Source organism: Fusarium odoratissimum, assembly GCF_000260195.1.
Source record: "Fusarium odoratissimum NRRL 54006 unplaced genomic scaffold supercont1.5, whole genome shotgun sequence".
In the NCBI taxonomy this organism is placed as follows: Eukaryota; Fungi; Ascomycota; class Sordariomycetes; order Hypocreales; family Nectriaceae; genus Fusarium; species Fusarium odoratissimum.
Genome location: NW_022158691.1, coordinates 511,520 through 524,223, shown reverse-complemented (window position 1 = coordinate 524,223; position 12,704 = coordinate 511,520). Strand labels below are relative to the sequence as shown.

General features: G+C 48.5%; 4 protein-coding genes and 2 non-coding genes across 6 annotated transcripts; 3 read left to right on the top strand and 3 right to left on the bottom strand.

The window, feature by feature from the left end:
• Window positions 1-191: 191 nt before the first annotated feature.
• Window positions 192-862, top strand: FOIG_04122 (uncharacterized protein; the record flags this gene model as incomplete). The annotated part of the gene is made up of 2 exons (XM_031202207.1): window positions 192-507; window positions 561-862. The coding sequence occupies 2 exons, from the start codon at window positions 192-194 to the stop codon at window positions 860-862; spliced, it is 618 nt and encodes a 205-aa protein (XP_031067654.1).
• Window positions 863-869: 7 nt separating this feature from the next.
• On the bottom strand, window positions 870-1,769 carry FOIG_04121 (uncharacterized protein; the record flags this gene model as incomplete). The annotated part of the gene is made up of 1 exon (XM_031202206.1): window positions 870-1,769. Exon 1 carries the CDS (start codon window positions 1,662-1,664, stop codon window positions 870-872), a length of 795 nt encoding a protein of 264 aa, XP_031067653.1. The 5' UTR covers window positions 1,665-1,769.
• Window positions 1,770-1,947: 178 nt separating this feature from the next.
• FOIG_04120 (CPA1 family monovalent cation:H+ antiporter) lies at window positions 1,948-5,525 on the bottom strand. Its single transcript, XM_031202205.1, has 2 exons — window positions 2,945-5,525; window positions 1,948-2,894 (listed from the first exon to the last, which is right to left on the bottom strand). Exons 1-2 carry the CDS (start codon window positions 5,030-5,032, stop codon window positions 2,145-2,147), a joined length of 2,838 nt encoding a protein of 945 aa, XP_031067652.1. The 5' UTR covers window positions 5,033-5,525; the 3' UTR covers window positions 1,948-2,144.
• A 2,216-nt stretch (window positions 5,526-7,741) lies between these two features.
• FOIG_04119 (uncharacterized protein) lies at window positions 7,742-9,698 on the bottom strand. Its single transcript, XM_031202204.1, has one exon. The coding sequence runs from the start codon at window positions 8,779-8,781 to the stop codon at window positions 7,975-7,977; it is 807 nt and encodes a 268-aa protein (XP_031067651.1). The 5' UTR covers window positions 8,782-9,698; the 3' UTR covers window positions 7,742-7,974.
• Window positions 9,699-12,411: 2,713 nt separating this feature from the next.
• FOIG_04118 lies at window positions 12,412-12,483 on the top strand. Its single transcript has one exon. It is a non-coding gene; the product is annotated as a tRNA-Cys (tRNA).
• Window positions 12,484-12,604: 121 nt separating this feature from the next.
• On the top strand, window positions 12,605-12,676 carry FOIG_04117. The gene has a single exon. It is a non-coding gene; the product is annotated as a tRNA-Cys (tRNA).
• Window positions 12,677-12,704: the final 28 nt, after the last annotated feature.

The following is a 12,704-nucleotide window of genomic DNA, read 5'->3' as shown; positions in this document are numbered from 1 at the left end:
AAGGTTGGGTAGTGGCGTTGAGCACGGCAGGGCCCGAAGCTTCCATTCCGGCGTCATGAGCTAAGCCTATTGGGGCAACCTGTTGACGTTGACGTTAACCTGGTCTGCTAAGGGTGAACCCCAACTTCAAACTTTACTCAAAGTTGTCCAAGAGCTTCATCTTACGACACAACCACCATCAACTGCCGACCATGGCCCGTCAACGAAAAGAAAAGTCTGTTAAGGACATTAAACTTCAGCAGCCAGATCGATCTGGTCCCAGTAAGGAAACACTCGTCGATTTCGCAAAGGGCCGCGACCTCTTCGCAGAAGCCGATCGAAGACAACGCGAGCTCAACGGCGAAGGACCCCTCTTGTCCCCTCGCACAGAACGTATCTTTGAGACAATACTATGGACTGGCGTCATTGCCACCGTGCATTTTACATTTGATGTCCTAGTACAGCGACAATATGCGATGGACGTTGATTGGTTCGCCATCGTCCAAAGGACCTTGACAGCTTGGCTTTGTAAGATATCCCCGATCTATACGAATTTTCCTCCTAACATGATGTTTCTTTAGTGTTCATCGGCCTCTTTTATGTGCTACATCCGCATTATTCCCACAAGTCATTCTTCCCGCTTGTTCCTCAAGAATACCAAGAGACTATTCGTCAAGCCATATTCTTTGTCGCGAGCACCGTAGGCGGCTGCTACCTCATCCACATCAGCAACAATTACGGATACATAGCAGTCATGAAACAAGCTCCTCCTGTGGGCTGCTTGTGGGTATGGGCGGTCGTCGAGATGGACATCCTTTGGGCGTTTCCGAGTTTATGCATTGCAGTTGCATATGCCTACAAGAATGGATACGGTTTCCGATAAACAAAGTCTATTCTTCTGTGGACTTCTTGGGCTTAATTGTATCTCCTAACTCAGATGTTGTGGCGGAACCGCCAATCTCAGCCGGCTCGATTGACTCGATGCTCTTGACTGCGAGATCTGTCAAGGTCCCGGCTCTCGAAAGGCCGGAACGATCACGATGTGTCAATCGGCTTACCAAGTCTTCCAATCGATGGATCCTATCCCTCTGGCTCTCGACTAAAGATTCGAGTTTACGTGAGCTCTCATCCATCTTCATCTCTCGCCATTTCGTCCTAGATTCCAGATCTCGTAATCGAGATGAGATCATGCTCATTTGCATGAATTGCACTCTCGCAGTCAGACCCTCACGCTGTCTCACGAGCTCCAACGCCTTCGTCCTCACTGGCAGCCATGCCATGGCCACTGTTGTACGCCCATTCCAACTTCTTGGCATGAGTGTCCATGATTGCCCTTCGTCGCCAACACTCGCCTTGGCCTCCGTCTCAGCGACAATATCGAGAAGACGCTGCTCCAGATTCAATAGATCATCCATGACAAAGTTGTACATCTGATATTCGGGCTGGTGTGCATGGAAACCTTCATGTTGGGCGTTTATGGCTGCTACGAGATCCGCCAGCCAAGTGGATTCAGTTTTGTACCACGACAAAGATGTTTTGACGCGGAAATACTCATCGTCGCTATTTCGAAGAAATGTCAGACGAGCATAGAAGGCTGCGGCAATGGCAACGACAAATGTCAACATGCCCGCGACGTTAGCGCTTATGGAGAGCGGCGAGTCTTGCTGGCCATCACTGGAGTCCATTGAGTCTCACAGGTCAGACGGAGGGTTGAGGGAGGGTATCAAAGTTCTGGTATATGTTACGGAGAAAAGAATCCCGGCAAGCACATTTTAAATCACCGTCAGCCAATTACATGGAATATTGAGAAAAGCCAAAGGTCCAGTCCAGCTGAGAGCTGAAACCCCTGAGCAGCCATCTGTCATTCACGTGATACGACACGTGATGCCGAATGAGAGTCCTTTCATGTTGTGATTACAAACTTCATAAGGCCACATAATGGTGAATACGGAGTACATCGGAGAGGAATCAGGCTCAACAGAGGTGGACATGGGTATATGTTGATTTTATGTATCTAGGTCAGAAGATGACATGATTCATATACAATGCGCTATGTGATGCACGATGCAATTAACACCTCCTTATCATCAGTAGAATCATACTGGATATCATTATCTATGCGAAAAAGAAAATGCAAACAAACCCGCTCTAAATGGAATCATCCACTACCTCGGAGCTCTTCCCCTGCTGGGCCTTGTCGAGTCAGCAAATGTGATGCCTCGTCGACCAGGCGGCACTCTCTCGGTGCCCTCGTCGTCATCACTGTCATCACCTCCATTGCCTACACCCAGAGCAGCCTCTCTTCTCCTCCTCTCAGCGGGTGTCTCGCCAGTCTCTTCCTCGCGCTCATCGTCCCCCTGAGCTGATAGAACGGCGAGACGACGTTTGCGCTCAACAGCTGTCTCACCCTGCTCTTCGGACGGCTTGGATGGGCTCGAAGGGCCTGCATGCCGGGAGAGAGATGCAGCTGGAGCCTCCGGTGCCTTCGCCTTCCCGCTAGAGTGATGCTCAGCAGCCTTGGCAACCTTGATTGCAGTCTCAGGTGGCAGGTCCTGTTTGGCAACCTTCTTGACGGCTTGCGAGGCAGACGATTGCTCTACAACTTCCCTCCTTGTTCGTGAATCCAGCTTCTGTACTTCACGGATAAAGTCCTCCTTAGTCATGCGTTGACCAACACCGCCAATTGTGAATCGAATGGCTTTGTCATCGGCTGCTTGGTTCTCCGCAATAGACTTCTTCCTAGTCTGTTCATTTGAGCTGTTGCCTCCGAATACACCTCCAAAATTGGTCCAACCAGGTTTGGCTGCTGTCTTCTCGCCGGGTGTGGTGCTAGGGCCAGCTTCTGAGTTTTCACCCTTGGTCGTGGGCAGTTCATAGGTTTTAACGACTTCACCGTCCTCGTCTTCGACAATAATCTATGTTTTGTTAGCTCAATCTCTTGACATAATCCTAGGAATGCACGTACCGTGTTTCCAAATTGGTAGGCTCTGGCAGGTTCGTGTCGTCGATCTTGGCCCTTTTCCTTGCGCTTTTCCATTTCAGTGTTGTAGACTTCACCCACCCTCTTCTTGAAACCAGAGATAGTCCATAGCTTGTCGTGGCCAGGCTTAACGGCTGTGATGGGCACATGGTCTTCGTCTTGTCTGTGAGATTCGGGGGCGGGTTCGACATCAAGAACGTCCCCGTCCTTGTTCTCAAATATCAAATCATGGCCCTCCTCGTATACATCCACAGGCTTGGGGGGTGTCTTCTGGCCGCTGCTGCCGGCAGGGCTATCATCTGCCTTCTCAATCTTGTCGGTATCCTTCTCCTTGGAGCTATCATCAGCCGCCAAAGTTGATTCGGTGTTGCCTTGTGAGGGTGATTCCTCTTGCTCGTACTGTTCTGTAGGGGATAAAGGCGTAGATGATTGTCGCTGGGGGAAGATTGCAGACTGAGCAATTGGTCCACCAGGGCCATTGTCATCCCAGTTCTTGTGCTTGCGCTTTCGCGACACAACCGATGACGAGCGGCTGCCACCTTGGTCTCGCTGTCTGCGTAAAAGATGACTATAAGGCCCATTGGGAGGAACCAGAGCATCGGGGGGGAGCTGGGGTCCCTTCTCTTCGTCGATGGACGCCTCAGAGATGGATCTAGCTTGAGATCTGGATTGAGAAGAGATTCGGGGTAGTCGGTTCATCCAAGATGGTCCATCTTCGGGAGCAGCTGTGTAAGACATGGTCAAACTCAAGGTGTTGATACGCTTTCCAAGGGTAAAGACGGCAATTGAGGAGCCATGGACAAGAATCGACGTGACAACCATGAAGCACACTATCGGCCACACGAGATATATGAGCTCATAATGATCAGTATTCTCGGGTGGCATCTCCGCCAAAGGTACCGGCTCGCCATGCTCCAATTCAGCTCGTGCCAAGATCGCAACGAAGATCGCGCCCACGCCGATTGGGCCGAAATGACCAGCGAACAATGCTTCACGCCATGTTTTGACATCCGGTATAAACGGTTTGAGGGCCAGCATGATAGGAATCCGGCGGAAGAAAAGGACAAAAACGGCGATGACCACAAGACGCCAAGCCATCATGCCAAATCGACCATCGTTGAATTGCGACCACGGGATGATGGTTCCAAAGTAAACGAAATAAGTCAAGTTAAGCAAAAGATCGATAACGTTGGAAACATGCGACTCTTCAGTTTTCTCACCGAACCAACCGTCGTTGGAGAAACCAACTCCTGCTGCGAAACCGACGAGCAAATCGTCCATGCCCAGGATACTACCAGAGCCGGCACACCAGAGCGCAACAACGAAGTAGAAGACCAGGAAACTCTCTCGATCGATGAGGTCGCGCTTTTCGGCGAATTTAATACCATGGCGAGCGATGTAACCAATGGTAAAACCGTAGATGGCGCCGAAGATGCACTCGTAGAGAAGAACATACACAACGAAATGAAAGCTCACATCCTGTGCATCTCGCTTGTACTGGATAAGGTACAGAGACAGATAAATGAAGGGGAATGCCATTCCATCGTTGCACCCAGACTCGGCGGACAGCAAATCTCGAAGATGCTTAGGGACTCGCTTTGCAAACTTGCCCTTTCCTACCACAGATGATGCCAGGACAGGATCAGTAGCAGTGACACACGCAGCCACAACAAGACTATCGAGCCAATCCAATGCAGGGATCATCCAGAAGATGAACAAACTGACGATGAGCCAGCCGAACGTCATTACTGGGACCAAAAGAAAGACAACAGACTTCCAATGGCGCTCCATGTAGAACTTGGGCAATTCGACCCCGACGGCGAAACATTGAACAACAAGAACAATTCGGGAGAACTCGACGGTAACGATATCGGTCGAACCCCATTCTTGGGGATTGATCAAATTGGCTGCATGAGGACCGAATATTACGCCACAGAGGGTAGCAACTGTGGCTTCACCAATGTACATGCGCTCCTTGATAAAGGACGAGCAGAGCATGAAAAGGGAAGTGAAGCCGCCGAGGATAATGTACACCAAGTGCGGCTTGGTGATGTCGAGATGACTCCACGCCATGTTGAGTTATAGGAATAAGAATACAAGAGGTTCGGTCGTTCGATTGGCCTTGATGGCACTCGATACTGATAGTGTCGCGATCTCGGAAGCGATCAAAGCAACGTTATCGCGAGAGGGAGGAAATCGGGCGGCGACGCCGCGATCAATTGTTGTTGGCAACTCGTATGCGAGAGAAGCGCAACGTCCACGAGGTGGAGTAAGGTAGTAAAAGAGAGACGAGAGGGAAAGACCGTCAACAGGAACAGTTGGTCTAAAGTCAATTGTTGTTGTAGGGAAGGAAGAAAAAGAATTTCTCAACGGCCGAGATCAACACGCAAAGAGCGAACCGTTTGATCCCCGTCAATCGGCGCCGGGCTCAAAAATGGCACAGGCCTTGAACAGTGTCGTCACAGGGCAACAATGCCTGTAAAGCCGGGATGGTACGCCACTCGGCGCCACAAAGGCCTTGGCGGGGCGAGACTTATCGATGTGAATCTGGAGAGTAGATAAGGTATTCTCAACAGAATACAGCCACGAAGGATGACGATAGAAGTTCAAAATCTCCAACGGCTTTCACTAAAGTTTTTTTTAACCTCATCGGCTGGAGATTTGTGTCTCCGGAGGGGGCGTCTTCTAGCGCAAAAATCGAGGTTCATTGACGAGCAAGGGGATCGTCACCATCGACAGCCATCCATCCATCTCACGACGCAACACACAACCAGTGAACCACAAGGTCATGGTCAAGGAACAGGGGGCCCCAGTCGGATCAAGTACCGCCAAGAGCCTCTCAGTGGGGGCTCCGCGGGGCCATTTGATGCGCCGCTGCTTTTATCCAGAATCTTCACGACACCCAAGCCGGACAAGACGGCAATATACCAAGACACCGGAGGTCTATTGTGTTGTTCTATTCAATTTTTCAAACCTGATATTGTAAAACAAACTCTAGGATATACTTATATAGGCTCAATCCAGTTTTGGCCCTTCAAATCAAGACTCAAATACAGTCTCACGATAATGGCCCAGATCACATCTCAATAAGCCTTGTCTTACTCGTCAGCTCGTCCTGTCCTCCATGCATCTCCCTTGTCAAACGCCATGACTTTATTTTCAATCACAACGGTCTGGTTCCACTTCTCGCCTCAACATCTTTCCCTAATACGCTATCCCATATGCTCACCCACATATATACACGCACTTGTCTTATATCAAATTTCAATGAGAATGGCATCCGAAGCCTAGCGACGTCTAATCAATAGTCTCACAAGAGCAATCAGGCTGTCTTATATATGATATGGAAATAACTAACGAGATATGCCGCTAGCCGTTGATTGCTTGAATAGCTTTCAGCTGCCTGGCAGAAACGATAAAAGCAGCGTTCGCATACTGTAACCCGGCAGTTCCGTACGAGAGATAGAACCCTGTCCTTCGGTCTCCAACACGAATTGACATTTTCCCTACGGAGAAAAATGAGCACAAGGAACAAGTTTGCGGGCAATGGATATGACCACCTGAAGACCCTCCAGCCAATACCTGTATTTCTTGGCACTATAGCATTCCCTCAATGACGACTTTGCAGCGCTAACCTCGGTTTTATTATCTCGAGTCATTTGTTCATCGTCTTGAGTGATAGACTGATCCGCAGCATGATCATCGTCAATAATGAACGTTCATGTCGAGCTGCATCGTCACCCCGCGAGAACGTGCCCATTCAAGGCGCTTCTCTCGCTGCAAAAGGCGGCCGAAAGAGAAACGTCCCGGCTCTTGTTTCCTCTCTTGATTTGTGCATCTGTTCCACTAAAATTTCGCGCGAACCCCAGCTCCCAGGCTCTGTTGTTTTTCGCACATGGTTTGAGGGTCTGTCAAATCAAGGTTATTTTTTACCGCTCCGACGGCCATAACCTTAGACAACCTTATTTCCCTATCGAGCTGCGAGATCGATTTTATGCTTATTATTTGTCATGAAACGCCTGAGCTGCCAATGGTTGATAAACGCGGCGTTGAAAACGGTCTAGTTAGGGTTCTCGGGGGTCTAGATCAGGAGCATTTGGCCCAAGCCCTTGAAAGTCTAAAGGCAGAATCATTCAGGCAAGACTCCATCCAATGTCACTGTAAATCCGCAAGATCAAATTGAACCCATTGACAATCGCCTTGGTTTGTTGACGTCAGTGAGAATGATAGAAAACACGCTACCCTGTTTCCAGCAAAGCTTCAGGCTCTTTTCACCTTGAATCTGGGTTTCTTAACTCCACAGCAATAACCGCAAGGTTAATACACCGCTCATTCTAAAAAGGGATCTGCGAACCTCCTGTGCGACTTATGAGGGCATCATGTCTCTCACACACAACGTCTTGCACGTTGCGAAGAGAGCACCAAACTTGAAGAAACGTCAATTGACGTTGCATTTTGCAAGTCTTGGATATCTCTTGGAGATCTAATGGACCCTGGATTTTGGTGCAGCCAAGAGGCCCGGAGATGCACCCCAGGCTCGCCAGTCACTCGGCGCCAAGGGCCAAGCTCTCATGTGAAGTCGCCAAGAGGCAAAAACGTACCAGGTGGTGCAAATGCACAAGAACATGATGTGACGATAGCTTCATTTTGATCGTGATGGAGTAACGCATATTTCGTGCTACAGAGTTTTGTGAACACAAAGAACTCACTGGGCGCCACGCGAATGTGTTACTCGATCACAATGAATAACCATGCGATAAACTTCAAGGCAAACCACTGGGCATCATATACCACTTTTCTCAAATCACATGTATCCCAGGCCAGTCTTTACGAATTCGATCTTGAAGGGTATTCTGTTATTTTCCGGCTATCTAAATGCATAACGACGTGAGCTTCTCTCACTTCCGTTGAGTTGTATCTCAAGTTGTTACAGAAATTTACCAACTCCCTCGGTCAAACAAGTACAGTGGTCCTACACCCCTCAACATTGAAAATGAATTGCCAGCTAACTCTCTCTAGTTGACGACCATGTACATGATAGCAGACATGGCAAAAGAAGCACACATGAACCCAAAGCTGGGAGCATGGACAGAGCCACCAGCTGTTGTGGGCGTAGGAGTTGGCTCCTCGCTGGCTGACGCTGCGGTGTGGCTAGCAACGCTTGGCCTTGTCACAGAGGTCATCATGCTAGGGGGAGCAGGCATGGGAAGAGAGCCAGTGGGCTGATCTGTGTCGATTGCAAGAACAGTGCTCTTGGTGGCAAGGTCCTCGTCCACGGAAGACAGAGGGGGTCCATCTAGACTACCGTTTGACTTCTCATCTAAAGAGGTGTGGCCAGTCTCAATCAAGACATTCTTCAAGACCTTGGTAGAGGAAGCAGAGGTCGTTGTTGTGGCTGGGGGCTGAGTCTTCTCAGGCTCAGGCTCCTGTTTGGGTTGAGTCTGAGGCTGAGTCTGAGGTGCAGACTCGGGTTCCGATTGAGGCTCATCAGCATCTCGACAGAGAACAGCGACAAGATTGCCCTTTTGACCGCGGCTTAGAAGTGATTCTGAGCTGGCTGAGACATCACCACATGATGCTTGGATGAAGCCCTGGGCTTGTTGAACTGAATCCTTGCAAGCAGCACTGCATGCCTTGCCATCAGTGAAGTCCTTGGGGGTGCATTGAGAGAGTGGTGTATCGTAGGCTTGAACACAGGTCTCTGGGAATGACTTGTCACTGATAGACTCAAAGTCAGACAGCTTGAGGGATCCTGCTGAGGCGGAACCAGCCATGAGAAGGAAAGACAGCTGGAGCCATCGTCTTGTAGATTGTCCAGTCATTGTGAAAGTGTGTTGTTTTATGTCTAACAGCAAGAGCTGTAGTTTTTCGGAAAAGAAATGCTTCGACGATAAAGGTATCGAGAGTACACGTTCAATTATATGATTGAATGATTGTGACTTGGCTCAAGCACCAAGCATTGATATCATTCGATCAATAAACTGGCAACTCAGTTGAAACGCGCTAGGGTGCTGACAACCAGGCTGACGGGACCCAACACACTGAAGGATTTGGTCTCGAACGACGAATTGAAGCTGGTTGTGGGCAAGAAAGGTTTATGCGTTGTGTTCTAGTGAAACTAGCCTTGGGAAGATCGTTTCAGCGGCAAGATTGAGTATAAGCCTCGAACAGATGGGATGTTTGGGGATGATCAAATAGATTAGTTGTTTGTGAGAGATGGATCGATTTTTAATGCTTCTGAAAATGGAAGGAATTTGATCGGCGTTTCGTGATGAAGTGTTTGTGGAAACGGGAAATGAAGGTGTCGTAGGTGATGGTTGTCTCGATGTTGAGATGCGCGACAAGTGAATTAATGAGGGTGTAATGCAGGCGATGATGATCGATGAAAAGACAAAGAGTGCGCTTGAACAAGTAAAAGTAGTAAAGATGAAAGAGAGTCCAAGTATTGTTTGTGTCTTGATGGAGTCAAGCGTCGAGTGTACAGCACAGTCTTGCAAGTGTAAGGCGAGGGAGCACAGCTTTCCTCTGTATTCACAACTGAAACGAGTGTTGATAAATGTTTGCTCCTCTGTCGAAAATGGGAACAAAGGAAGGAATACCGAAAAACGGGGAGAAGGGATTTAATAAAAATGAAGGGGATGCACAAGATATCGGGTAGATAGTATGGGGAAAAGGGCAGAGGAAAAGGATGTAGAGAGACAGGACGATCAGGGAGAGGGACTATAGACTACTATGGAGCATCTTTTTACAGAAGGGGATATTTAATGCACATCACTAGCTCAGAGTCTGGTCAAGACGGCGCATCACAATACGAAAGCACCGACATGTCGTGAGAAGAGGGCCAAGCCATTGGATGGGCTCCGCAATGATCATCAGGGGCGTCTCTTGTCAAAGTCTGGGCCTGACGTCACACGAGCCAAGAGATGTTGAAGTTGCTGTGTTTGCTCTTGAAACGGGAAGACTTACAACACGTAGAGTACAGCATTCCTTGTGGCATCTGAACGGCGTGTTTGTCCTCGTATTCTTCTTCGAGCCCTCGGTCTAGACGAGACTGGATGGATTCAGAGAGAGAGAGACTTTCTTCGAGAGACGGTTCACACGTCAGACTTGTTTCAGAACCGTTTGTTTCGGTTTCATTCGTGCCGACGCACAGACGAATCAAAGCCTCAAGCGGGGACGCCAAGATGATGAGGAAAGAGGAAGAGAAGCTGCTCGAGTCAGAAATGCTTCTAGTCTAGTGAGCATGGAAGGTTCTTCGACTATCACTATAGTTGAAGCCTCTATCGATAATATTTGTTCAAATATTATCGAATAGTCCTGCTGAGGAGGCATTATCGAGTCTTCATCGCAATACTTGGACCCTTGCTGAACCCTTGCAGTAATATTCGCCCCCAGAAATTGCATCCTTTGGCGGATCGAAAAGTGGAAATGCCGTCCCAACGGCGACATGGTACAATCAGAATGTGGCGCTGTAAACTTCCGACAGAGTACTCTTTTTGACCATCTCAGTCAGCTTACGAACTTAATACGAGAATATTTGCATCCAACAGAGAATTCTCAACATTCGTAGTCTGTTTGTGCTTGATTCAGAGTCCTCGGAAACCGTTCGGCAGTCATACAGATCAACACTTAGATCAGCTCCCTCTAACCCGTTTGCTCGCAAGATCGACTGCACTATTCCGCCAAGGGCACGACCCTTTGAATCAAGTCGCCCATTTGAGTAAAGACTCGACATATCAGGCAATGCGCTCCCTTTCTGCCTCGGCAAGTCAAGGGGGAGTTTATTCCGGCTGGGTCAAAGGGTTGTTTGTCCTTTTTTTTTTCCTTTCTCCTTCTTGAGACTTGTGATATCGTCATGCAACGGCTTTTGAAGCGTCCGGTCTAGATGAATACCCTAGCTCAGCCACTTGGACACGAGTTCCAGGAGTTGTTTGCTGCCACTAACACACATGTTGCCAGTTACGGGTAACACCAGAGCTTCAAAAGATGGCTAGCCAATGAGGATATTGAATAGCAGTGCCCCTTCAAGCCCCATTCGCGATCTAGACCTGATAATTCTGGGCTGGTTCACAAACTTCATCGTTTGCGAACTAGTTGAGGACAACGGCTTTGTCTGTTCATGTTTCGAAGTCTGTCACTTGCCCCCTTCAGAGTGCGCCTCTTGAACTTTCTTGAACAGTTGGACTCCTTTTGGACGAGCCCAATTGCCTTGCTGGTCATTTGACATTGACAGGGTTGTGATGGAATCGAGTTCAGCTACCCTCGGGACGATGCTACCAAATCACGGCTTCGACGTCATTGACGTGTGATATTACAAAGTGCTCCCATTATGAGACAGAACTTATACAGTGGGATCATCTCATATTTCATCCTGTCATCTCCTCGGATCCGCCAAGTTGGCTCGGAACTGGAGTCCAATCTCGCCAAAGAGAGATCGACACTTCACTTTCGTCACCGCGATAAGAGGGAGAGAGGGGGACTCGGAAAATTTTCCCTCGAAAACTCAAGCTTTGGGTCGAGTTCATACCTCCCTGGAAATTGAATGCACTTCGCTCCGCAATATTGGCTAAGCGGCAGTTTACTTCGTAATGGTAGGAATGGAACGTTATGAAGCAGTAAGGTTTGGTCAATAAGTAGGCGCAGCAGGAGATTCGAGTAATATATTTAATATTGAAGGGTCGCTTCCATGTCAAAGCGCTGTTGGTGATATCTCTGTGCGTCTGCTGGGCATCAAAGTTTGGACTGTTGGCTGACAGACTTTCCAGGTTGGAGTCAAGTACGGAGAGCCCTGAGATGCCTGTAGGCTATGGCTATGCGACAGTCAAATAGATGAAACATTTTCGATGATAGAATCCGCATTTTCTCGGCCATTTTACGGTTATTACTTAGTCGACTAGGCATATCGTTAAAAACTGTGCACACGGTTACTGTTCTCAGCACTTACAGCACCTCACAAAATACTTGTACTACAAACCTTCAACTGATTGGGAATACCAACAATTTGCCTGTTGGGGATTGTTTATTATTTTATGTAAGCTTTTATGACAAGCTGGTCTGTTTTTCCAGTGAAAGATTTTGGCGGTAGCTTGCTGTTAAAGCTGACATGAAATCACGATAGTTGGCCATGTGCCATCGGAGGTGGCAATCGTCCTGTGAGAAGCGGCGCGAGACAACACAATGACATGATCCATGATTATCACGGGAACCCCGGCACGCAATTGTGGGTGTAATGACACAACAGGTCTGTATAACCACAGCCTAAGTCCAACTCCAACGCAGACTTTTCATCCTCATTCATTCTTCGCAAGTTCAAGGACTGTACATACCAACACCAAAACCTTTCCAGGTCAACTTTGGAGGATAAAATATTTTTCTTACCCTGAAGCCTCGCTGGAAATATTGTCTGAGTGGAATGGATATATATCAAAGTTATAACGCCATTACCAAGAACAGGATCGATAGCTCAGTGGTAGAGCGAGGGATTGCAGATCCCTAGGCCGCGTGTTCGAACCACGCTCGGTCCTCTCTTTTGCCAGCACAACGACCCCACGATTTGGCGTCGTGTCCTTTTTTGTGCCTCAACGCCACGTCTGCATCTAAGACATATATGCACAACCAACATCGTCAAAGACGGAAATAAGTCAGGGATCGATAGCTCAGCGGTAGAGCGAGGGATTGCAGATCCCTAGGTCGCGTGTTCGATCCACGCTCGGTCCTGACCTTTTGTCCTTTGATGAGGATGACT